This window comes from Oryctolagus cuniculus, chromosome 17 (assembly GCF_051225735.1).
Source record: "Oryctolagus cuniculus isolate XC-2025 breed Fujian yellow rabbit chromosome 17, ASM5122573v1, whole genome shotgun sequence".
NCBI classification, from domain to species: Eukaryota; Metazoa; Chordata; class Mammalia; order Lagomorpha; family Leporidae; genus Oryctolagus; species Oryctolagus cuniculus.
Genome location: NC_142883.1, coordinates 64,020,381 through 64,045,488, shown reverse-complemented (window position 1 = coordinate 64,045,488; position 25,108 = coordinate 64,020,381). Strand labels below are relative to the sequence as shown.

The 25,108-nt window shown below is 45.7% G+C and overlaps 1 protein-coding gene and 1 long non-coding RNA gene across 2 annotated transcripts in view; both read left to right on the top strand.

Moving 5' to 3' along the window:
• LOC138846314 (uncharacterized) overlaps positions 1 to 12,384 on the top strand; it is a 32,721-nt gene extending 20,337 nt beyond the window's left edge. Inside the window, exons 9-11 of the mRNA XM_089317021.1 lie at positions 8,547 to 8,665; positions 10,111 to 11,876; positions 12,181 to 12,384. Coding sequence (XP_089173147.1) covers positions 8,547 to 8,665; positions 10,111 to 11,876; positions 12,181 to 12,384 — 2,089 coding nt within the window. The remainder of the gene's footprint in view (positions 1 to 8,546; positions 8,666 to 10,110; positions 11,877 to 12,180) is intronic.
• A 2,507-nt stretch (positions 12,385 to 14,891) lies between these two features.
• On the top strand, positions 14,892 to 17,341 carry LOC149121294 (uncharacterized). The gene is made up of 4 exons (XR_016223688.1): positions 14,892 to 15,557; positions 16,814 to 16,862; positions 16,943 to 17,079; positions 17,169 to 17,341. It is a non-coding gene; the product is annotated as an uncharacterized LOC149121294 (long non-coding RNA).
• Positions 17,342 to 25,108: the final 7,767 nt, after the last annotated feature.

Here is a 25,108-nt window from a genome sequence, read left to right as displayed (position 1 = left end):
AAGCAAAATCATGTAGTAAGTGTAGCCTCTTGTGTCTGGCTCCTTTTACTCAGCATAATCCTTTAGAGATTAAACTACTATTCATGTTGCTGCCTCTACCTATTGCTGAGTAATATTCCAATTGTGTAGTTACACCAGTTTGTTTATCCATTTCATCAGCTTATAGAACTGTGTTTTCCAACTTTTTGCAATTATAAATAAGGCTGCTAGCAGCACTCACATGCAGGTCTGTGTGTGAATATGTGTCTTCATTTCTTTGGTGTAAATATCTAGGGGTAGGACAGTGCATTACCTACTAAGCGTATATTTAACTGTTTAACACACAGCTAAACTGTTTGCCAAGTAGCTGCTGCAGTCTGCACTCTCACCAACAATGTTCGAGAGTGGCACTTGCAACATGTGTTGTCCTAGTCCTCAGATTTCAACTTTTTTTTTTTTTTTTTTTTTTTAGATTCCAACTTTTTTAACAAACATTTAGAAACTGGACGTTGTGGCACAGCATTAAGATACCACTTGGGGGGCTGGCACCGTGACTCACTTGGCTAATCCTCCGCCTGTGGCACCGGCATCCCATATGGGCACCGGGTTCTAGTCCCGGCTGCTCCTCTTCCAGTCCAGCTCTCTGCTGTGGTCTGGAAAGGCAGTGGAGGATGGCCCAAGTGCTTGGGCCCTGCACCCGCATGGGAGACCAGGAGGAAGCACCTGGCTCCTGGCTTCAGTTCAGCACAGCTCCGGTGGTAGCAGCCATTTGGGGGGAGGTTGGGGGGTGAACCAATGGAAGGAAGACCTTTCTCTCTGTCTCTCTAACTCCACCTGTCAAATAAATAAATAAATAAAAAGATAGCACTTGGGATGCCTGCATCCCATATCAGAGTGCCCAGTTTGAGTCCCAGCTACTCTGCTTCCAGCTAATGTGTACCCTGGGAGGTAGCCAATGGTAACTCGAGTATTCTGGTCTCTGCCACCCATGTAGGAGACCCACACACTGAGACCTATATCTTTGGCATAGTCCTGGCCCAACCCTGGCTGTTACCAGCATTTGGGGAAGTGAACCAGCAGATGGAAGGTCAATCAATCAATCTCTCTCTCTCTCTCTCTCTCTCGTTCTTTCAAATAAGTTAAAAAATAAAACTTTTTTAATGTAGCTTTTATGCTAGTAGATATATAGTGGAATCTCTATATTTTTTTTAGTATTTAAAAATAGTTACTTGAGAGTCAATCAGTTCTCTCACCAAATGCCCACCATGACCAGCACTGGGCTGAAGCTGGAATTGACAGCTGGGAATTCAACCGAGACCTCTCACTTACGTGGCAGGAACCCCAATTACTCAAGCCAAAGAAAGGCAGAAGAACTATATTAGCAGGAAGCTGGAATCAGGAACCAGAGTGAAGAATCAAATGCAAGTGCTCAAATGCGGGACTCAGTCATCCTAACGCTGGCACCTTGGGTACACTCACTGCAGTTTAAACTTGCACTACTCTAATGACTGATGATACTGTTGTGCAAGTATCTTTACCAAGTGTCTATTCAAATCTGTTCCCATGTAGTAATTTGATGGTAATCTTAGGGAGTTTTAAGAGTGTTTTATATGCTCTGGGTATGAGTACTTTCTCTCAGATGTATGTTTAGTAAATACCTTCTCTCTGGTTGTGAGTTATCCTTCCACTCTATTAATTGTTTCTTCTGAAGAGTAGAAGTTAATTTTTTTTAATGTTGGTGAACCTATAGCAACTTTTTATCTTGTATGGTTTGTCCTTTTATTCTGCCTTTCCTGAAAAAATCTTTCAAATAACCCATTGTCTAATCTAAAGTTACAGAGATTTTCTCCTGTTTTCTTGTAGAAACTGTAGAGTTACATTTAGGTCCATGATCCTTTCTAGTTAATTTTCATGCAGAGTTTGAAGTATCTCAAGTTTTGAAGTTTTAAAAAGGATTTCCTTAGAGCCCTATTCTGACATTTTACCATAAACTCACTGCAACTTCCATTGTGACCTCCCCCCTGCCAATTGGACAAGCTAAACAGAAACTATGATAAGGCTAGTTGAGCGGACTCCACAAGATAAGAATGGGGAAAGGCCTCTCATAGCATACCCTGCCCTAATCACTTCTGTCAGATCACCTCCTTGACTAACTTTCCCACATCATCAAGTCCACTGGTTTCTGCTCTAGCCTCCTCTTCCTCAACCTTGGGCAGCATCTGCCACAGTGGATCCTCCCAGGTCAGTGAGAGGCCTTCCTCTCCAAAGAGTCAAAGCTCTCATCATCAACAAGCTTTCTCAGTTAGCCAAGGCTGTGGTGTTCTAGCTGCTTTTTTCATACTTGACCATCAGTGGACAGGAAAAGTGCTAGCATTTTCTGGAGCCATGTGCAACCAAGGCTATAAAAACCTGAAAGCAATTGTTACACTGGAGTTCATTATTGGAAGTCCTCAGGAGTTTAGACAAAGCAGGCCAGCTCACTTGTGTCATGACTCATAGGCGATGGTCCTTAATGCATTCTTAAAGACTTATTTATTTGAAAGGCAGAAATACATGTAGGGTTTTTTTTTTTTTTTGCCAGAGTGTTTTGGCTTTCCATGCCTAAAATACTCTCATGGGCTTTTCAGCCAGATCTGCGTGCCTTAAGGGCTGATTCTGAGGCCAGAGTGCTGTTTAGGACATCTGCTGTTCTATGGGTCTGCTGTGTATCTCACTTCCCATGCTGGATCGTTCTCTCCCTTTTTTATTCTATCAGCTAGTATTTGCAGACACTAGTCTTGTTTATGTGCTCCCTTTGGCTCTTAGTCCTATCATTATGATCAATTTGAACAGAAATTGATCACCGGGACTAGTGAGATGGCATTGGTACATGCCACCTTGATGGGATTGAATTGGAATCCCCTGGTATGTTTCTATGTGGGTGCAAACTGTTGAAATCTTTACTTAATATATGCTAAACTGATCTTCTGTATATAAAGAGAATTGAAAATGAATCTTGATGTGAATGGAAGGGGGGAGGGAGAGGGAAAGGGGAGGGTTGCGGGTGGGAGGGAAGTTATGGGGGGGGAAGCCATTGTAATCCATAAGCTGTACTTTGGAAATTTATATTCATTAAATAAAAGTTAAAAAAAGAAAAAAAAAGAAAGACAGAAATACAGAGAGAGAGAAAGATCTTCCATCTGCTGGTTCCTAGCTCAAAAGACCACAACAGCCAGGGCTTGGCCAGGCCAAAGTCAGGAGTCGGAGCTTATTCTGAATCATGTGGGAGCAGGAGCCCAAGCACTTGGGCCATCCTCTGCTGCTTTCCCAAGTGCATTAGCAGGGAGCTGGACCAGAAGCGGAGCAGCTGGGACTTGAACCAGTGCCTATAAGGGATGCTGACACTGCAGGTGAAGGCTTAACCTGCTACAGCACAGCGCTGGCCCCTTTATTGCATATTAATGTGCAATGGTCTTTAATACTTAAATATTATCTAGTAAGAATAAGTTATACCTCAGGTCATTAGCAATTTCAAAAGATTTTCCAATATTTTTTAAAATTTTATTTATTTATTTGACAGATAAGAGTTATAGACAGTGAGAGAGAGACACAGAGAGAAAAGCCTTCCGATGGTTCACTACCCAAATGGCCACAATGGCTGGAGCTGCACTGATCGAAACCAGGAGCCAGGTGCTTCTTCCCAGTCTCTCACATGGGTGCAGGGGCCCAAGGACTGGGGCCATCTTCCACTGCTTTCCCAGGCCATGGCAGAGAGCTAGATCAAAAGCAGAGCAGCTGGCACTAGAACCAGCGCCTATATGAGATGCAGGCGCTGCAGGTGAAGGACTAACCTACTGCACCATGGTGCTGTCCCAGATTTGCCAATATTTTTAAAATTAATGATTTGGGGCCCAGCCCTGTGGTATAGTGGGCTGTCTCCACCTGCGGTGCCAGCATCCCATATGGGCACCGGATCCAGTCCTGGCTTCTCCTTTTCTGATCCATCTCTCTGCTATGGCCTGGGAAAGCAGTAGATGACCTAAGTGCTTGAGCCTCTGCACCTGCATGGGAGACCCAGAAGAAGCTCCTGGCTCCTGGCTTCAGATTGGCCCAGCTCTGGCCATTGAGGGCATTTGGGACGTGAACCAGCTTAAGATGGAAGACCTTTGTCTCTGTCTCTCCCTTTCTGTGTTTGTAACTCTACCTCTCAAATAAATAAAAATCTTCTAAAAAATAAATATTTTATCACTGACATCATCCCTAGTGCATCCATTTTAGTAAGCAGCAAAACTACAACATTCTCTATGCAAGATGCAGTGTTCCTGCCAGAAATGGTCCCTAGTGGGGCTGGTGTTGTGGCATAAGGTGAAGTTGTCTGTGATGCTGGCATCCCATATGGGAGTGCCAGTTCAAGTCCCAGCTGCTCCACTTCCCATCCAGCTCCTTGCTAATGAACCTGGGAAAGCAGCACAGGATGACCAAAGTGCTTGCCCCCTGCCACCCAGGAGAGACCTGAATATAGTTCCTGGCTCCTGGATCCTGGCTCCTGACTTCAACCCAGCCCAACCCCAGCTGCGGTGGCCATTTGGGGCATGAACCAGTGGCTGGAAGATTTATTCACATTCATTTATATCATTCATATTCTCTCTCTCTCCCTCTCCCTCCACTCATTCTCTCTCTCTCTCCTTTCTCTCCTCCACCCAACCATCACTCTGCCTTTCAAATAAATAAAACTTTTTTTAAAAAAAATCTTAGCCACTCAAAAAAATAAATGTTCCCTGGTGATTATATTCAGTATTGGTCTTAGAAATACAAATTGAGGTACATGCTGTAAAACAACTGATTTGAATGCCTCAAAAATCCCAATGCCATGAAACACTGCAAAAAAGGAACAGTTCTAAACTGAAGAAAATTAAAGAGCCATGAAAATAAAATGCAATGCCTGATTTAAAAGTAGCCAAGACATGTTTGGGACAACTGAGAGCACCTGCATGTGGACCACAATAGACGGTGATATTAATGTTAAAGCTGACTGGGTGATAACAGTGTTGTGGATATGCAGGAGAATGCCTTTGTTCTTAGGAGACGCAGACTTCAGGTTTAGCAAGAAAAGGTCATCGTATCTACAGCTCATTCTCAAATGGTTTGTCCAAGAAGTGCATAGAGACACACACGTGGAAAGTGAATGTGGCAAAATGTTAGCAACAGTTGAATCTAAGTGAAAGAATATGTAAATTCATGACACCAACCTTTCGGATATTTTTGTAGTCTTGAAAATTTTCAAAATACAAAGTTAGGGGTAGAAAGGACTCAACAAAAATTTCCTGTTAGAATTGAAGTCTAGTAAAACACTAGCTTAGCGTTCTGAGTGCATTCTTTCTATATGAAGCTTTCCCTGGACCCAAAGAAGTAACATTAGTCATCTGTAACAACTCAACCATTGGTTATTCTATTGGTTAGAAAGAGCCTGGCCCACTAAGTGTATCCAGTGTTAATCTAAACTCTATACATTGTGCCCCCAACCCACAGCCTTCGTGTTTCCATGAAACACAGGTTCTGTTTTCCTAATAAAGTCATCCTTTTGCCTCAGAGAAGGCCCCCAAACAACCCAAGGTGGGAGAGCATCAGTACTGTGCAGGTAGTGGTTTGCAAGTGAATAACTACAGTGTCTAACTGTGTTGCACACTCACATGTGTCAGGCACACCTCAAGTGCTGATTCATTTGGTCCTCACATCTCATTAGAGGTAGGTGCTATCAGAATAAGGTGGTTGAGAAACAGAGTCTAAGCCATTTGCCCAAGATCATATTATTAGCAGAGCTAAGATGTGAACCTAATCTGGTGATGGAATCTGTATTCCTAATCACTAAATTATACTGCTTAAGTATAATCTTGAGGACTCACTCCTATTAAACAGGCTGTTTTTATCTCCCTGAACAGCCTCCAATAATTCTTAATAAGATAACCAACTAGCTTTGTTAGCATTTTTGCCAATTTTATTTTAAAAATACTCAAACCTACTAGGGACAGGCTTTGTGGCACAGCAAGGTAAGTCACCACTTGTGATGCCAGCACTCCATATTGGAATGTCAGTTTGAATCCCAGCTACTCCACTCGGCTTTTGTGGCCATTTGGAGAGTGAAAAATAATAATAAATAATAACATAAATAAATAAATCTTTTTAAAAATAATTCAATCCCCCAAGAAAAGTAAAGAATAGTACAAAAAGTACACCGAGAACCCAGGCACTGCCATACAGGATGTGGGTATCACAAGCAGCATACTTCTCATGTGGACTCAATTATTAGCCTTCCTTCCCTCCTCTGCTCCCTCACTCCCACCCCTCCCCCTTCCTCCTCCTCTCTCTTGCTTCCTCCCTTCCTTCTTTCCTCTGAGCAGTTTCATAGTAGCTCCAGAGATGAAGAAATAATAGACACAGTGGACCACCTATGTGGATAGATGTATATACCATAGGCCATGACCACAGCAAAATACCCGCCACCTCAACTTGTGCTTTTATCTTTTTATCATTCTTCCCTTCCATCCCTCCTTGCGCTCCCCAATCCAATTTCCATGTAACCTTGACCTTCTTACTGTTACTATGGGCTATTATGCATGTTCTACATGTTTATAGAAATGGAACCACAAACAGTATGCACTGTTTTCTAACCAGTTTTTGTCACTCAACATGACTCAACATGACTAAGACACTCTTGTTGTTGTGTGTACCAAGAGTTAATTTCCTTTTATTGCTGAATAGCATTTCATTATATGAACCTACCATAGTTTATCTATTCACCTATTTGTGAACACTTAGGTTGTTCCAGTTTGGGGGTATTAGAAATGAAGCTGTTTGCACTTACGCCCCATGTAGGAACTCTGTCCTTAATGAGTTGTACTATGAGAATTAACTGCAAAACTTGTTCTCAAACAGTACTTTTTATGTTGTGGGGTGGGGGGTTGGTGCAAAGTGTTGAAATCTTTACTTAGTATAGAGTTGCTCTTTTGTATGTAAAGTCAATCAAAAGTGAATCTTAATGAAGAATGGGATGGGAGAGGGAATAGGAGGTAGGATGGGAGTGGGGGTGGGAGGGCAGGTATGGGGGAAAAAACACTATATTCCTAAAGTTGTACCTATGAAATTTGCATTCATTACATAAAAGCTTTAAAAAATAAAACAAATAAAAATTAAACTGTTTATGAGGCAGGCGTTTGGTGCAGCCGTTAAGCCACTACCTGGGATACTCCAATCCCACATCAGAATGCCTGGATCCAAGTCCCGGCTCTGCTCCACCCCAGCTTCCTGCTAATGTGCACCCTGGAAGGCAGTGGGTGATGCCCCAAGGACTTGAGTTCTTGCTCCTCACATGGAAAACCAAACTAGTTTCTGAGCTCCTGGCTTTGGCCTGGCGCAGCCCTGGATGTCGCAGACATTTGGGGAGTAAACTACCTAATGAAAAGATGTGGCCAGCACCGTGGCTCAATAGGCTAATCCTCCGACTTGCTGTGCCAGCACACCGGATTCTAGTCCCGGTCGGGACACCAGATTCTGTCCGGTTGCCCCTCTTCCAGGCCAGCTCTCTGCTATGGCCTGGGAGTGCAGTGGAGGATGGCCCAAGTCCTTGGGCCCTGCACCTGCATGGGAGACCAGGAAAAGCACCTGGCTTCTGGCTTCGGATGAGCACGATGTGCTGGCCACAGCGCGCCGGCTGCAGCGGCCATTGGAGGGTGAACCAATGGCAAAAGGAAGACCTTTCTCTCTGTCTCTGTCTCTCACTGTCCACTCTGCCTGTCAAAAAGAAAAAAAAAAAAGAAAAGATGTGTGTGTTTGTGTGTGTTTCTCTTTCTTCCTTCCACAGAAACTTTTGAAATGATAAATTAAAAATATATATAATAAAAATAGACTGACAGTTTCTTAAAAACACACACCTACCATAAGTTGCAGTCTTTCCATTTCTGGGTATTTAGGGAAGCACCACCTGACACATCCCAGGGCACTCCCTGGCAGGAAACAGGGATCAGAAATGGAGCCAGGCACTCCAGAAGGGGATGTGCTTGTCCCAAGCAGCATCTTCATGGCTGGGCCAAACACCTGCCTGGTCAAATTACTTTCACTCACCCATCAGTGAGCGAGTGTTCCTTTTTCTCCACATCTTTTCCAACAATTACTGCAGTCAGTCATTTTTCTGGGACCAGACTAGTTTCTAATAGTGAACACTTCCAACAGGGATGGAGAAGGGGACTCCAGAGGTTGGGGGAAGTCCTCCTGTGCACTCCCAACCCACAGTGAGACTTGTGAACTGGAAGGAGACACCCCTGAGTCAAACGACAGATCCATGGTGCCCAATGCTCACCCTGTTGACTTTATTTTGGATACACCACACCCACTTCCATGCCTATGCCTCCTTGGGCCACCTCTCCCTCCTTCCTTTATTCTCATATTCAAGACCAACAATTGGCCACCAGGCTTCTACCCAAATGTCCTGGCCACATACCTCAAGAACTCCTTTGCTGGCACCTTGGCTCACCTGTTTGACCCACCCAAGGAACCCCTTTACAGGTAACTTAATTCTCTGTCTCTATTCATAGGATCTTACCTAGCCATATGGCCTGCTGCCTCTGCCAATTTAAACATACTATCGAGGTTGTCTGCAACACCGTCAAGCTTCACTGTGACAATGAATGCCTGCCAAATACGACACATTGCCGTGAGTCAGAACTTCCTGAGGATCTTTTTTTAATTTTTATTTGTTTTAAATTTCTTATTTTAAAATTTTAGGTTCAAGTTTAAAGTAACAATGTAATTAATTGCTGAATTTTTATTCATTCATTCAGATTTAAACTCCCTAAATTGCTACACTGCTCCCTTGCTGAAAGTCAGGTTCCCAATCACCGCTATGTAATTTAATAACATAGTTACTGCTATGTAATTTACATATGCACAAAGGATCATGGAAAAGAGGTGGAAGGGGAAGGAAGCAATGTTGGGAACCACACACATGGTGTTCTGTGCTCTTGGGTGCTTTGCTTTTCAATGATAACTCATTTGCACACAGTCTATAAACTGGTTTTCTATGTGTTGGGCCTCAAGGGCCCTCTGTCTTATAGAACAGGTCTACACTGCTCACTGCGGTTGTTTGTTTTTGCACTTGTAGAAAAGAGTACAAGTGATGCTGTTTTATTGGGAGCCTGGGAGTTTCTGGTCCCATAACCAGAAATGGCTGCCTGGCTCCTCTGATGCAGTCGGAAGGCTCCTCCATTCCTGTAGACTGTCCAATTCTGAACCTGCTCTGAGTCTCACACTTTTCTATCCACAGAACACTTGGGTACTTTTAAGTATCTTTCTGTAGATGAGGGTTATTACCACTGACGTCATGACTTTCAAAATGTGACCGCTTTCTTCCTTAGACAGCTTGAATTCGGATCTCAGTCAGGGATCTGAGGCATTAGCACAGTGATAACTGTATACCCATCTACACAGTGTTGCTCACCTTTCAGACCAGTTTCCTACCAATTATATTATTCCCTTCATCTCAAGAGGTGAGAAGGACAAGCATTGTTAATCTCCCTTTACAAGGGTGGGAAAGAACACACTGAAGTGAGGAGCAAGGCCCCTTGGCTTGACCACCTCTGCCCTCACTCCCCTTACATGCCTATCTCTTGCCATGGACACCTGTGATGGCAGCAAGAACACAGGGCCACAGGGAGGGAGGGAGGGAGGGAGGGAGGGAGGGAGGGAGGGAGGAAGCCTTGTGCTCCCTCAGCATGAGGCAGGACTGTGGAATGATGTGGCTGAGAAGCAGGGGCAGAGCCACAGAAGGGGCAGCTGGGTGGGGCCATTTGTCTTCCAGCCTTATTCTAAGCCTGGAGTGGTTGGTCATTGGAAACCAATGAAATAATACTGATCATAGTTACTGCTTTTTAACACTGCGAACTCTTCTGAATGCCCCTCTCAAAAATATCTTTTTCTCCTTTTTTGTTGCCATTTCATAGGTTTGAGTTTGGTTTTACTTTTCTCTCTAAAGTCTCAATGGTACCCCAAATATTGGATTTGACTCCTAATTTAATTGATCAGAGTGTAGGGCTGTGGACTGACATAAAGCTGTCCCATCAGTCTTCCGTACCAAAAAGCAGTCTCTTCTTTTTTTGACAGTTGAAGAAGCATCTATAGGGAACCCAAAGGGGGCATTCATGAAGATACTGCAAGCCCGGAAGAACAACACCAGCAAGCAGCTGACTATTGAGCCAGAGAACCCAGTATCAGAGAGAAACAGTGTGGACTTCCCAAGCCACATGAGTGAACAGCGGGACTTCAACGATGAAAGTGATGTTATTAGTGCACTGAATTACATATTGCCTTATTTCTCAGAGGAAAACCTACAAAATGTAGAATCAACATTATTACCATTCATTACACTGCTTTTTTCAAATGTGCAAGATAGAGATAAGTCCCTGAGCTACGTGAAAACCCACATAAGAAGGCCCTCTCATCCTTACAGAAATAAGTTGAGAAAGCTCTATTTTCTACAGAATTTGTTAGATGAAGAAGTTCAAGAAAAAATCGATGAGGTTAAGAAGGAAGAAAAGGCCATGCTTATGCAGCCTATCCTGTTAGGTCATCAATTTAACCCTCAAATCCTCCAAAAGAAATCAGAAACTGCCCCGTCACAGGAGAACAGCCTGGCAACCATGCCAAGTGTGGGGTACAGGCTGCAGAGAGTGAAAAAAGTCATCAAGGGGCCAAAGGGCTTACGGAAAAGGCACCTCCAGGAGATGAGGAAGAGCCTTGGGAGGAGACGGGGCACCTGGCCCTTTGCGGAGAGCATTGGGGGAAGAAGGCTTGGGAGAGCAGGCTCCAGGGAGCTGAAGGAGCTTCAAGTGGCTCAGAGGCCCAGGCAGGTGGCCGGAAACTCCTTGCACACGGAGCCCTTGCTCACAAAGGAACGTGAGGCTGCAGCCCCCTCTTTCCTGAAGAAACACATCCTGGGCAGGCCTTCTACCTCCCCTGCAAAATCTCTCTCTGAGATCAACAACAAAGGAAAAGACTTAACCTACACCATTTTTGTCTTAGAAGATGCCAATGCTAGAGCCAAAAATAAGGCGGCAGGGAAACCAATCTCGCATTCCAGACAAAATTACCGCTTTCACAAAACTCGCTCTCACCTGGTCCTCCGAACCCCCAAGGCCAAACTGAGTCGGAAGTTCAGAAGGAAAAATTCCCTCAACAGGCAGATGGCTGGGAAGAGGCCTCCGTTCCCTGCACTGCGGAGTCTCATAAACTCCCCCTCCGGAGAGGCTTTCTCATCCCCTGGAGGCCTGCCTTCTCAGGGGAGTCCTCCTCTGAGAGAACCTTCTATAGAAGACACTAGGGAGGAAAACCATTCCGGAGGGCGTGTTTTTGAAGAAAACATTTTGCCAGAAAACACCACTGCGCATGAAGAAACGCTCCCTGGCGACAAAATGCACACAGATCCTTCAGCTACAGATTCTGCTGGGACCGAGTTCAACCTAATGCCGACTGTGGACCAAACCAAGGAAACACAGTGGGAATACCCCAGCGAGGGCACTGAAGCCCCCACCACGCCCGCAGGCTTCACCTACCCCGTGATGCTGTCCCAGGGAGAACAGTTTGAAATTCAGCTGAATCAGCAGCTACAGTCCCTCATCCCCAACACTGACGTGAGAAGGCTCATTTCTCACGTCATCTGCACTCTGAAAATGGACTGCTCTGAGGCCCAGGTGCAACTGCCCTGTGCCAAGCTCATCTCCAAAACAGGCATCCTGATGAAGCTCCTCAGTGAGCAGCAGGAAGAAAAGATAGCCAAGGAAGAATGGGACACAGAGCAGTGGAGGACCGAGACCTATATCAATGAGAGTACAGAAGCCCCGAGTGGACAGAAAGAGCAGGAGTCGAGTAAGGTGAGGACAGGAGATCTGCACTTTCCCATCCCTTAGGAGACCCCAAGCGGGAAGACCAGGGGCTCCCAGTCCAGATCTTGTCTCGGTAATGTAACTTTTGCCAAGACGGTGACACTTTGTTAGGAGGCAGACCTAACACACTGTAGAGAAAATGTGTAATACCAAGATTATATATAATACAGCAGATTTTGTATGGTCTTTTAAGATCTTTTACGCCACTCACCTGAAGAACGGGGTTCTGAATATTTAGCATCCATATTTTCCAGCTCTTTATTCTGTCTTTTTAAACTGTGCTCTTTCTTAGCTCGCAAAAGGAGCTCAAGAACACGGCTATCACAACAAGCTCATCGTGGCAATATCTGTGACGGCAGTGGTCACGATGCTGGTTATCATCTTCTGTCTCATTGCGGTAAGGATGACTCGTTCAGGTTGCCAGAGTGCATCCTTCCTTTGTAATAGATTCGGAATTCACAGACTGTACATCAAAGCCACTTTCCACGTACCATGAGCTGACCTTCCTCTTTAGTCACCAAGACTGAGATGCACTTTACTCTTTCCCTTGAAAAGCACATTCCACAGATTTTTTAAAGGAACCCCACTCGTGGGAAATCTGTGCAACTGGAACCGAGATAACAAGGGACTGGACATTTGGAGAGGTTAAGTGTAAGAAGGCCAGAGTAAAGTGGCAGAAGTTCTCCAAAATTGTGTCAGGGATTTGATGTACTCTCTTCTACCACTGATTTCTTTCCTCATTGCTGAAATGATGAGATTATATACTCTCCACCCTCAAGGAACTGTCTCTGCCCTTGGGAGAAAGCACACAGCCGAAAGACAAAAGTATTATCTTACAGAGTCATTAGATCTACGTAGCATCCTACTGCTCCAATGTCTAAGACTTTGTCTAAATGAGTTCAGCTGATGCACTGCAGCTGACTCCTGCATCAAGCTGCTCTAAGATGTGTTCCCTCCCTGGAGCTTGCCTGCACCCTCCCACACAGCCCAGTGTTTTCACAGTCCCACCACACAAGGCTCCCACAGCCACAAGCACCCAGCCCCCTGTCAATTCTCCCAGAGTCCGGCATCTCCTCTAGGTTGGTTGCTGGGTTCACGGTGACTAGCTGGAGCAGCTGTTACGTATCTCCAAAATGGTGCCTGCCCTCTCTTGGCTAGTTACAGCATTCCAGTGCCTGAGGTCGGGCAGAGAGAAACGTGAACTCCCCCACTTTTTTTTGCTCTAGGTTGGCAGGTACATCATCCCCCACAGAGCTCCAAGCCAGACCCATGCCAGGCTTTTCCCACAGCTTTATTGCCAGTGGCTTGAGCTGCTGCAGTATGGTCTTGCCTCATTCCAAAGCTGGTGCTGAGGCTCTCAGCTGCTGGGGTCTCAAACTGTGCAAGTCCACACCCTCCACATAGGTCCGCAGCATCCATCCAATTTGCATGGAGTTTCCTCTACCATTTTCTCCCTAAACCTTCCCTGAGATTGCACTCCTTCCACTTTTTTTTAACTATCCACCCCTAGACTAGAGCAGCAAGCTGCCTCCCTATGCCACCATCTTGAAAAATCCCTGAGATGTGACGATTTTAAATAGCCTTTGTGTGAACTGTTGAAGAACAGTGAATTTTTTTCTTCATACTAGTTGTTGAACATTTTACTTAGTATAGGGTTAATCTTATGAGTATAATGTTAACTGAAAATAGATCTTCATAAAATAAGAATGGAAATAGGAGAGGGGGGAAGAATAAGGGATGGGAGTGTGGGCAGGAAGGAGGGTAAGGTGTAAAGTATCACTATGTTCCTGAATCTGTATACATGAAATCTGTCTATCTTCAATGAAAGTTTTTTTTTTTAACTTTTATTTAATGAATATAAATTTCCAAAGTACGATTTATGGATTACAATTGTTTCCCCCCCATACCGTCCCTCCCACCTGCACCCTCCCATCTCACACTCCCTCTCCCCTTCCATTCACATCAAGATTCATTTTCGATTATCTTAATATACAGAAGATCAGCTTAGTATACATTAAGTAAGGATTTCAACAGTTTGCTCCCACACAGAAACATAAAGTGAAAAATAATAGATGATTTTTTTAAATGATGATGAAATCAGATCAGACCTATTGTCATGTTTAATCCCAGTGAGAGTCAAGTTGGGAGTTGATAATTTCTTTTTTTTTTTTTTTTTTTTTTTTTTTTTTTTTTACAGAGGATCAGTTTAGTGTACATTAAGTAAAGATTTCAACAGTTTGCACCCCCATAGAAACACAAAGTGAAATATACTGTTTGAGTACTCGTTATAGCATTAAGCCTCAGTGTACAGCACATTAAGGACAGAGATCCTACATGAGGAGTAAGTGCACAGTGACTCCTGTTGTTGACTTTACCAATTGACACTCCTGTCTATGGCATCAGTAATCTCCCTATGCTCCAGTCATGAGTTTCCAAGGCTATGGAAGCCCTCTGAGTTCTCCGATTCTTATCTTGTTTAGACAAGGTCATAGTCAAAGTGGAGGTAATGAAAGTTTTTTAAAAGACATGTCTAGCCACAAGAAGTAAGTGATCACAGCATAGAGATGAGAAAGAGACCAGCATGGGTAGTGCCCACCCTAACACTACATAGTTTCAGTGTAGGGCAAGCTCCTGCTCTCTAATCTTTTTCATAAATTTAGTAGTTTTTCTCATCTATTTTTTCCTAAAAGATGGCAGCTGGTCAGATTTTGTAAAAAGTTTTCTTGGGGTTTGAGTTAAGTTGCCTTGAATTTGTAGATTAATTTGAGAACTGACATCTTTATGATACCCTAGAAACATGACATTTTATGGACTTCAGAAGAGCATCTTCATCACATAAATCTTACACAACTTTCGTTGAGTTTATTCCAAGATAGTTTATTCCTTTCTATTGCTATTAAAGAAGGGCTCTGTACTCCATTTTCCCTCTAGTCACTGGTGGTGCACAACAAACAGGAGATTCACTGTACCACTCTCCTGACTCAGCACCTAGTCACCTCCCCGGACCCACACGTTACGTCCAACAAAATGTCAGCTGATTATCTTGGGCTTTTTTTTTTAGGTTGTCCACCATCTCCTATGCAAATGATGACAGTTTTGTCTCTTCCTTTGCAGTAATTATACCCCATTTATTTTTCTTATTGCACTAATTTCAGCCTTTTCAACAATGATGACTAGTAGCAGTCTAATAAGTATCCTACTCCTGTTCTTGCCTTTAAAACACCATTGTTTAGGTTTCTGGTCCATACTTTCAGCAGGTTAAGGGTGTTTCCTACTACTCCACTTTTTTTTCTTCCAGATTTTTTAAATTTTGTTTAAGGACTACAACTTCCATGTTCCCAAATTAGTATAGATTAAATGCATGACGCTGCACTCCCATTCCACTTTTAAGAGGACTCACTGATGACTGGCTGTCAATAGAATGTATTAAGTCCCAGAGGCATTCAAGACCAAGGACTGTGGAAGAGTGAGAACTATTAACAAGACAGAATTCCTGTCCTCAAAAAAGCTATCTTATTGGGCAGGCAAGGCTTTTAGAGAAAGAAAGGGAAGGTAAACGATTTGGAGATAGAATCATTATGGTGAATAATGACTGCTTTTCCTTACAAAACAGATTTACTCTCATAGAGGAAGAGGAAAAGGAAGAGAAGACATAGAAAAATCTTCAACGTAAGTATCAGTCTGACAATTGTTACATTAGAATTTTAGAAGTAGAGGAGTACTGAGAACTCATCTATTTAAACCTGCTCATTTTAGAATGAGGACATTGCCAGAGGCAGAAGACTGAGTGTTTTGCCTGATTCCAGCAAATCTGGTCCCCAGCCATGGCTGGGGAGACGGCACCAGCACGGACACATGTGCTGTCAGTGGTCCTTCCGAGACACAGCAGCTAGGGAGGGGCTTTGTTTGTGCTGTTCCTGCTGCTGGTGGCATCTGGCCAGTTCAGAGGCCTTTCCAGAGGCTCGGAGAAGGGCTATGGAAAGACACATGACACTGGGGGAAGGGGGACAGTCGCCCTCAAGGCTGCTGGAGAGTAAAACATATGAGGTGGCTGGAAAACTTACTGGTTTCCAGACCCCCGCTGCCTATGCCTTTTATTCACACCTTCTCAGACCGTTTGTCTCTCCCTGTTATGGTAAGGATACAAGGAGAAAGGGACAATACTGGTCCCATAGTCACACTGCCAGTGAGTATCACAGAGAGGAAGGTTCCTCCCCAGCCAGGGACTTCTCCCTTGGTCATAGTGAGCTTGGGCTGTGTGCTACAATTTCTATTGCAAATCAATACCCACACGCTCTGTAGACACAAGCAGTTGCTGAAACAATGCACTCTTTTTCTGTTTTAATCATATTCAAAAAGGGTACCTTGTATTTCCACGCTGGTTTTGTCCTTTAAACTGGTTTCACAACTCAATCTTCCATCAGTGACAGACACCCTGCAGTGAGAAAAATCTTTGAGCTGGGTAATGTTGCTATTGGACTCGGGCATTGCTTCATAGGATTCAATTTATAGGGGACTAAAGCAGCTATGGAAACACAAGCATTTTCTCCCTACACCCCAGTGAATGATGCTTGTGAGGCTAAATCCTAAAGGGGCAGGTGTCAAATGCCTCTGGAGAGAGAAAATACTTCTGCCCCATGTGGTGGTGCAGTGTGTCCCACTGCGCAAGCACACTTGGCTGAGAAAGGCACTGGGACTGACAACAGACAAAAGTCTCCCCAGAGACACTGCAGGTCTGTAGGGACAGAGGGCTCCTGGAAGCCCAGCGCCCTGGGTACTGCATCTGAGACCCCAGGCTTGTAGTGAGCACTCACTGCAGTGATGGCTGAGGTGCATGTGTCATCCCAGGAAGACCGGAGATGCACACTGTGAGAAGTGAACAATGGCACTCGTCTCTAATGGCCTTGTGTGTGTTTTTCCCCAAGGAGCTTTCACGAATCAGTGGCTAGAAAGTGTTCGGAAGATGAGACTCAGGTAAATGGGAGGAGGCTGCAGTGTGTGGCTGGAGACAGCAGGGAAAATGCTCAATTCACATGTCTTTTTGTCTTTCCTAGGGCTTCTTCCGGCTGAGGTGGCCACTCTGGCTGAGGCGTCTGCTCAGCCCTTTCGGTGGCACACGCAAGAAAGCCAAGGACTTGCCCCCAGACAAGGAGCCTTCCGTAAAGGAAGAGTTTCCTGACAAGGACGCAGGGTACGTGACAGGGCCACTTCACCGTACTGAGTTTGGGGAGGTGGGGAGGGTGGCAGGAGTGGAAGCCTTGCTCTGCTCTCTTCCCACAGGGAGCTCAGTGAGGCCCCCGCCGAGAAAACGCCCCCTCCAGAGTCCTCGGCAGAAGGTGAAGAGAGCGAAGCCCCCGAGGAAAACACGGAGTGACCGTCCCGCCTCTGTCACCTGCAAGTCCTGTTTTCTGATATTGCATCTCAGCAGTGCTTATAAAATACTTAATTGCTTACATTCATGGGTGTGATATTCATAAGCAATTCTAGCCAGGTGGCGAGAAATTAAAATGTTGTCAAATATTTATTGTATGCAGTAACAGGGGCCACAGGCAAGAAAAGCAAGACTGCTTCTAGAAGCCTCCAAGGGACTCAAGCCCACCCCAGGGGCACAGCACCAGCAAGAACTCTCATTTCTCTTCCTCCATTAAGTCAGTCTCCAAGAACCCAAAAACACATCCTCAAGGCGTAGACTTTTAAATCAAATACCAGGTGTTCTGGTGCTTTCTCTCCCCTGAATCACTGAGAACCAGTCAACAGAGGGGGACTAGACCTCCGGCTCACAGAGGACCCGCTTCCTCTTGTCGGTCTCGGAGGGCCTTGGGGGTGGTCAGAATATCTGGATCATAATACCTCCCAAGTCACTGTCCAAAGTTTGTCACTAGGAGTGAGAAGCACTTCAGCAAGCTACCAGTATTCCTGAGTCTAAAATATAAGATGAAATGGTACTAATAACAATGCGCAGAGGCCAGCGCTGTGGCGTAGTGGGTCAAGCTGGCACCTGCAGTGCCGGCCTCCCATATGGGAGCTGGTTCAAGTCCCAGCTGCTCCACTTCTGATCCAGCTCTCTGCTATGGCCTGGGAAAGCAGTAGAAGATGGCCGAAGTCCTTGGGCCCCTGCTCCCATGTGGGGGACCCAGGGGAAGCTTCTGGCTCCTGGCTTTGGATTGGCTCAGCTCCGGCCATTGCAGCCAACTGGGAAGTGAACCAGCGGATGGAAACCTCTCTCTCTCTCTCTCTCTCTCTCTCTCTCTGTAACTCTGCCTTTAAAGTAAATAAACAAATCTTTTTAAAACCAAAACCAATGGGCAGTTCTGCAATTCTCTGTGAATGCCAAGTGGGCATTCTATAATTCAATTCAATTATGACACAGCTAGTGTCAGGTCGCACAAGCTAAGGGCTTAGTCCCACATGCTGACCTTACTTCAGGTGCCAATCAAAAATCCAGTTTGCTACCTGTGCTTCTGACTGGGTAGCTGTAAATCCGGATTCCTGTGACATCCCTCTTTGGGCACAATCACTTGCTAGAATCCAGAAAAATAGTTACTTAGTCTTGCCAACTGATCAGAAAGGATGATGTAAGGATGCAAATAAGCAACCAGATGAAGACACACATCCGCGTGGTCTGGAAGGCTCCCATGGAGTCAGGGTGTTCCACCCTGCCAACACAGGGATGTATGCCTCCACCTGGGGGCTCCTCTATGCCAGCTGTCCTGAGTCAATCTCCAAGACACAGGCACCTACTTTAACAAGGCTCTGTGTGCTCTCTACACTCCTGAGGTGTTATAGGGAAGGCCAGGAGAAAGCAGAGGCCCTCTGGCTACTTCAAGGCTAGAGGTCAGCAGGGAGATGAGGGTGGGGAAGACAGAGCAAGGCGAGGAGGACTGGTGTCTGGCAAAGTCTGGAAGGCACAATGTTAACATTGCTTTGCAGCTTCCCATCCTGGAAGCCAGGGCCTCCCACGTCCAGGGCAACAGGCTCCACTGGCTCTGGCTCCTGACATCCTGGTGGGATTGGGAAGCTGCAGAGTCTTGGAGAACACAGTAGGGAGCAGAACCCCCATTCAAGAAGAGGAAGACGCCGAGGATGGAACAGAAGCGGAAACAGGGCTTCAAGCTGAAGCTTTAAGTGTTGGCGGGTACTGCTGGAAAGAGGGTTTTGCACCACGCTGTAGCTGTGTGGGCTTGCAGGGTGGAAGGAAATGAAGGGTATGAAATCTCCATGTGGATGAGAGCCACACCCCAAGGAAGGCAGAGCAATAAAAGGCACCTGGGTCCCTGACACATGAGCCAAAACACTAGCCCCGGACATCCTCACCACGTCATTACTCAAGAGCCCAATAAACTGATTTTTTTATTTTAACCTACTGTTGTGTGGGTCTCTGTTGTAGCACCTGAACCTACAACCTCATCAGTGTTAGCTCTGGTCACAGTAACGCTATGTCATACACCATCCCAAAACACAGAGTGGGTTACAATCACCATTCTTTCAGCTCTGTAGGTCATGGTGATACAGGTAGGAAAAAGCCAGCTGGGTTAGGTTGAACTTGGATGGAAAGTGAATGCAGGCGGGTACAAGATGGGGAGAAGGGTTTCTAATGAACATTGAGCCTGCATGCTGTTAAAGCAGACTTTGCATAAAGGCCAACTGAAATAAGTGCAGAGAGCAGGCCTTATACAAGCGAAGGGTTGCATTTAACAGACATGCAATTGAGAATCAAAAAAAGCCTGGAACCTAAAAAATGTTAGGAGAGAAGAGTTTTGAGACTCTAAATGCACAAAACACAGACACCTGGGATTGTAAATGAGCAGAGCTAAGTGGTGAAGCCAGGGACTGCGACCTAACAAGTCCAGGGCTACAATAACAGGGACAGTGTTCAAGATGGGCCCAAAACTCATAAAGTGCTGACCCAAAGGAATTTTGGGGAGGGAGGACACCTGGGCAGATTCTAGCCAAATGGGCAGAGTGAACTAAGCAAGATGGGATCACAGCAAAATGACCATTCAACAGTTTCTTTATTCACCCTGTCCCGTGTTTTCATACTTCAGCTGCACGAGACAGTCAACCCGGGTGACTGAGGACACCTAGGACACGTGTGCCTGATCATCTCCACAGTTTTGCTCGAGTGCTGTGCTGGCAGGGCTGGCTCTGCTTCTCACACGGGTCTGCCGATCAGCCATGGCGGCTCTGGTCACAGGTATTCACTTTGGGGCCCAGGCTGGCCGAGGCAGCTGCTCCCCGAGAGCAGCTCTTCTCACAGTGAAGGCAGAAGCACATGAGGGCCACAGAAACTCACGCGGCCCCTCCAGCCTAGGCTCAGAACCACTATGTCTTCATTGCTTCTTCATCACATGGGCCACAGCAAGCCACAGTCTTCCCACAATGAGACTACGGCAAGTGTGCGGATCAGGGAGGGGCGAGGAATTGGGGCCAATAAGTGCGTCTACTCCACTGTGATGAACCCTGGTTTGAAGGTTACACGACCTGGGCCCACTCTTCTAGGGGTTGCCTGGAAATGAGTGTAGTAAAAGGCACTGTCCATCCCTCACCCCCAGTTTTCTGTTAGGTCAGGAATCCTGAAAAGGCAGCCTTCCTTCTCCACAAAGCCCCTGTGCCCTTCCCTCAATGCCTAACACCCAGTCTGCCCCCACGGATGACGCAGCAAGATTGCTGAGCGCGTTTTAGATGGTCCCTTTATTCCCCCCCACTGCACCCCACTATATGAATCATTAGGAAATATAGTCTAACCTCCTAAAGCCCAGCAGCCAGTGCACTAAGTATCCACCCAAAATGCTCTTAAGAGATTGTGCCACTTGAAGCTGAGTCTGTAGCCAGATCTGATACCAAATAGTGCATCTACTGCCTCGAGGGGACCTCAAGAAGAAGGAGCTAGGGCCAGCACTGTGGCATAGCAGGCTAAGCCACTTGCAGTGCCAGCATCCCATATGGCCACAGGTTCAAGTCCCAGCTGCTCCACTTCTGATCCCATTCCCTCCTAATGTACTGGGAAGGCAGGAGAAGAATGACCCAAGTCCTTGTGCCTCTGCTCCCAAGTGAGAGACCTGGAGGAAGCTCCTGGCTCCTAGCTTCAGCCTGGCCCAACCCCAGCTGTTGTTGCAGCCATTTGGGGAGTGAACTAGCAGATAGAAAATCTGTCTCGCTCTCTAACTCTGCCTTTCAAATAAATACATTAAATCAGGAAGAGGAAGAAGCAGCGGCATTGGCAGCAACAACAAGAGATCGGAACAGGTTAGTGAAATTTCTTTCTCTAGAGGCCATTTGGACCTGGGAAATTTTTTTTAAAAGCTTTTTATTTACTTATTTGAGAGGTAGAGTTACAGACAGTGAGAGGGAGAGGAGACAGAAAGAAAGGTCTTTCTTCCGCTGGCTCAGTCCCAAATGGCCACAAAGGCCAGAGCTGTGCCAATGCAAAGCCAGGAGCCAGGAGCTTCTTCCAGGTCTCCTGCATGGGCGCAGGGACCCAAGGACGTGGGCCATCTTCTACTGCTTTCCCAGGCCACAGCAGAGAGCCAGATTGGAAGAGGAGCAGCCGGGATTCGAACTGGCATCCATATGGGATGCCAGTGCCACAGAGGATTAACCTACTGCAGCACAGCGCTGGCCCCTGGGACCTGGGAAATTTTAAAGTTTCTCACAAGCAGAAATATCCTAAGAGGCAGGCTGTCTCAAGGCCCAAAATTAGCCAGAGATCCACAAGGCTTCAGGACAACTGAGAGGCAGTGAGAGTCACCACCAGCGAGCAGTCACCCCACTGCTGCACAATGCCCCTTGGCCACTCAGCCACAGGTGCTCCACCTTAACTGCCGTCTTTCTCGGAAGACCTTGCTCTTTAAAGGAGAACCATTAAAAAAGACCAACCACCGCTGAATTCAGGGCACAGGCCACGTACACTGAATGTATTTTAGGGCAGTGGCTCATGATAAATTGTTTCCCAAGTTCCTCAAAGGTACTGGTTAGTGTCAAGCTCTCTCGGGCCCAGGCTGATAACTATGAAGTGTGGGGAATTTCAGTTGTTGGGAGGTACTTGGTTATGATAACATGTGGACTCTTAGGGCTTATTATAAAAGTGATGGCCTATGGCTCTCCAGACTGAGAAAGGATTGCCTTTGTGAATAATAAGAGGATGCAGCAGTTATAAAAAATTAATAGACTGTGACAGTCTGTCTCCTAGATATATAGGTGTGTTAAGTGAACAAAGCCCTATGGTAGTGTGTGGGTAAAGCATGCTACTATCTTAGTTTTCTGTTGCTACAACAAAATACCTAAGACTGGGTGATTTATAAAGAAGCTCGTTTGGCTCATGGTTCTGGACCTGGTTAGTCCAAGACCATGATGCAGACTTCTGCTCAGCATCTGCTGGGGCCCCTCTTACTGCATTAGAACACGACACAGAGCATCACATGCTGGGACACAGCACATATGCTGGCTCAGGTCGCTCTTTCTAAAATGCTGCTAATGCCAATGGGGCTCCCTCTGTCCTGACCTCATCCAATCCTAAGTACCTCCCGCAGCCTCTACCTCCAGACACCATCAACACAGGAGATTTGGAATTCAGGTTTTTTTTTTTTTCTTATTTGACAGGTAGAGTGAGAGAGAGAGAGAGAGAGAGAGTGAGAGTGAGAGAGAGAGAGAGAGAGAGAGAGAGAGAGAAAGGTGCTCCTTCCACTGGTTCTCCCCAAATGGCCACCATGGCCAGGGCCACGTTGATCCAAAGCTAGGAGCCAGGTGCTTCCTCCTGGTCTCCCATGTGGTTGCAGGGCCTAAGCACCTGGGCCATCCTCCACTGCCCTCTCGGGCCACAGCAGAGAGCTGGACTGGAAGAGGAGCAACTGGGACTAGAACCCAGTGCCCATATGGGATGCCAGTGCTGCAGGTGGAGGATTAACCAAGTGAGCCATGGTGCCTGCCCTGGAATTCAGTTTCTAATATGTGAACTTTGTGAGGACACAGTCCAACAGCAACTACTGTGTGCTCTGCATTATCTGTATAGAACTTTAGGATCCATTACAGCAGCCAATAGCCACATATGGCTGTTTAAATGTAAATTTGAAAGTCAAAGCTCCCAAGTCACACTTGGCCATCTTTTTTTTTTTTTAACTTTTACTTAATTATTTTCTTTTTTCTTTCTTTCTTTTTTTTTTTGACAGGAAGAGTGGACAGTGAGAGAGAAAGGTCTTCCTTTACCGTTGGTTCACCCTCCAATGGCCGCCGCGGGCGGCGCACTGTGCTGATCCAAAGCCAGGAGCCAGGTGCTTCTCCTGGTCTCCCATGCGGGTGCAGGGCCCAAGAACCTGAGCCATCCTCCACTGCACTCCTGGGCCACATCAGAGAGCTGGCCTGGAAGAGGGGCAACTGGGACAGAATCTGGCGCCCCAACCGGGACTAGAATACTGGAATACTGGGGCTACTTTATTTATCTTTATTTATAGCTAAGCATTTATACATTGTCTACTACCGTGAGGAAAAAAAATCATAGTGAGGTACAACAATAATTACAAACCTCCACTAGCTTTTCCACACACTGGCACAAGTCTAGTAGAATAATCTGAGGAAGGTTTTCAGTTGACAAAAGCAGTCTTATACAATTCTTTCCTTTCCACTTCATTATACCACTTATCACTTCAGCCCTACGAATTATTCACTTCCTATCCCTACATGAAACAGGATCTAATAATCCATCAGCAATCGCTTCCAATTCATATAAAATTGCATGTCACCCTTACAGTAGAATGTAATATATCCTAGCTCCTCTTATTGTTTTTTTTTTTCCTCACCCTAGTCTTATTTTCCCTTGACCTGCTGGGAGACCCTGACAATAATACCCCAGCAAACCCCCGTATACCCTTCCCCATACTAAACCAGAATAGTCGATCCACCTATGCAATCCTATGATCAATCCCAAATAAACTAGGCAGTGCCCTAACCCTAGTAGCCTCAGTCCTATTTCTACCCATTATTTGTATCTTCAACTATCAAAACAATGAAGCACAATATCCTTCCCTCTAAGCCAAGGCTTATTCTAAATTATACTAGCAAAGCTCTTCACACCCAAGTGAATCAGAGGACCCTTCTTTTCAGACAAACAGAAGCCATTATGTAATTCCTCTAGCTAAAGACGGGAGGAAACCAGGACCGACCTGAAACTACACAGGGGTAAGGTTGTCTAGGAAAAGAATACCAGGGTGAATAAATTTCAAATCCTACCATGGGGTCATGTCAACTTCTGGGCTTGAACAAACAAAAGGGACTAAAAAGAAGAGCAAGACGGGATGAAGCCGAATCATGAACATCGGGAGTAGCAGGGAGTTCCTTCTGAGCTTATCACGTGTCTATGAGAGGACTGTGACGACTACGACTCTGGACAGAGATTTGTTGTTTGACTTTTTTTTTTTTTTTTGACAGGCAGAGTGGACAGTGAGAGAGAGAGACAGAGAGAAAGGTCTTCCTTTGCCGTTGGTTCACCCTCCAATGGCCGCCGCGGCCAGCGCGCTGCGGCCGGCGCACCGCGCTGATCCGATGGCAGGAGCCAGGAGCCAGGTGCTTTTCCTGGTCTCCCATGGGGTGCAGGGCCCAAGCACCTGGGCCATCCTCCACTGCACTCCCTGGCCACAGCAGAGAGCTGGCCTGGAAGAGGGGCAACCAGGACAGAATCCGGCACCCTAACCGGGACTAGAACCCGGTGTGCCGGCGCCGCTAGGCGGAGGATTAGCCTAGTGAGCCGCGGCGCCGGCCTGTTGTTTGACTTTTAAAACCAAAAATCACAGAGATTTTTTTTCCACCCACTAACATTTTAGTAACCATTATGTGAAAACCACTGTGAACAAGACTGGGGAAGAACAATGGTCCCTGTCCTCTGTCATATTTTCTTGGCCCAAAAAGTACCACGACTAAAACTATTTCAAGATTTCAAAACATAATTTAAAGGAAAAAAATCAGGCTTATGGAGTCAGGCAAAGTCTTTACAATGTTGCAACTGTCTGTAAAAAGATACTATGTAGTTTGATTAATTCTTAAAATTTTGGAACTTCCTTAAAAAAATCAGGTTGCTTATTCTATCAATAGAATCCTGACAATCCTGGAAACATGAATGAAATGACAGCATAGAAACATGAATGAAAGGTCTAAAGATTTTTAGATGACTGTTCTCTTTTATAAAGCCACACTCACAATGAGAGTGAATTCGGAACCGACTCATGCAGTTA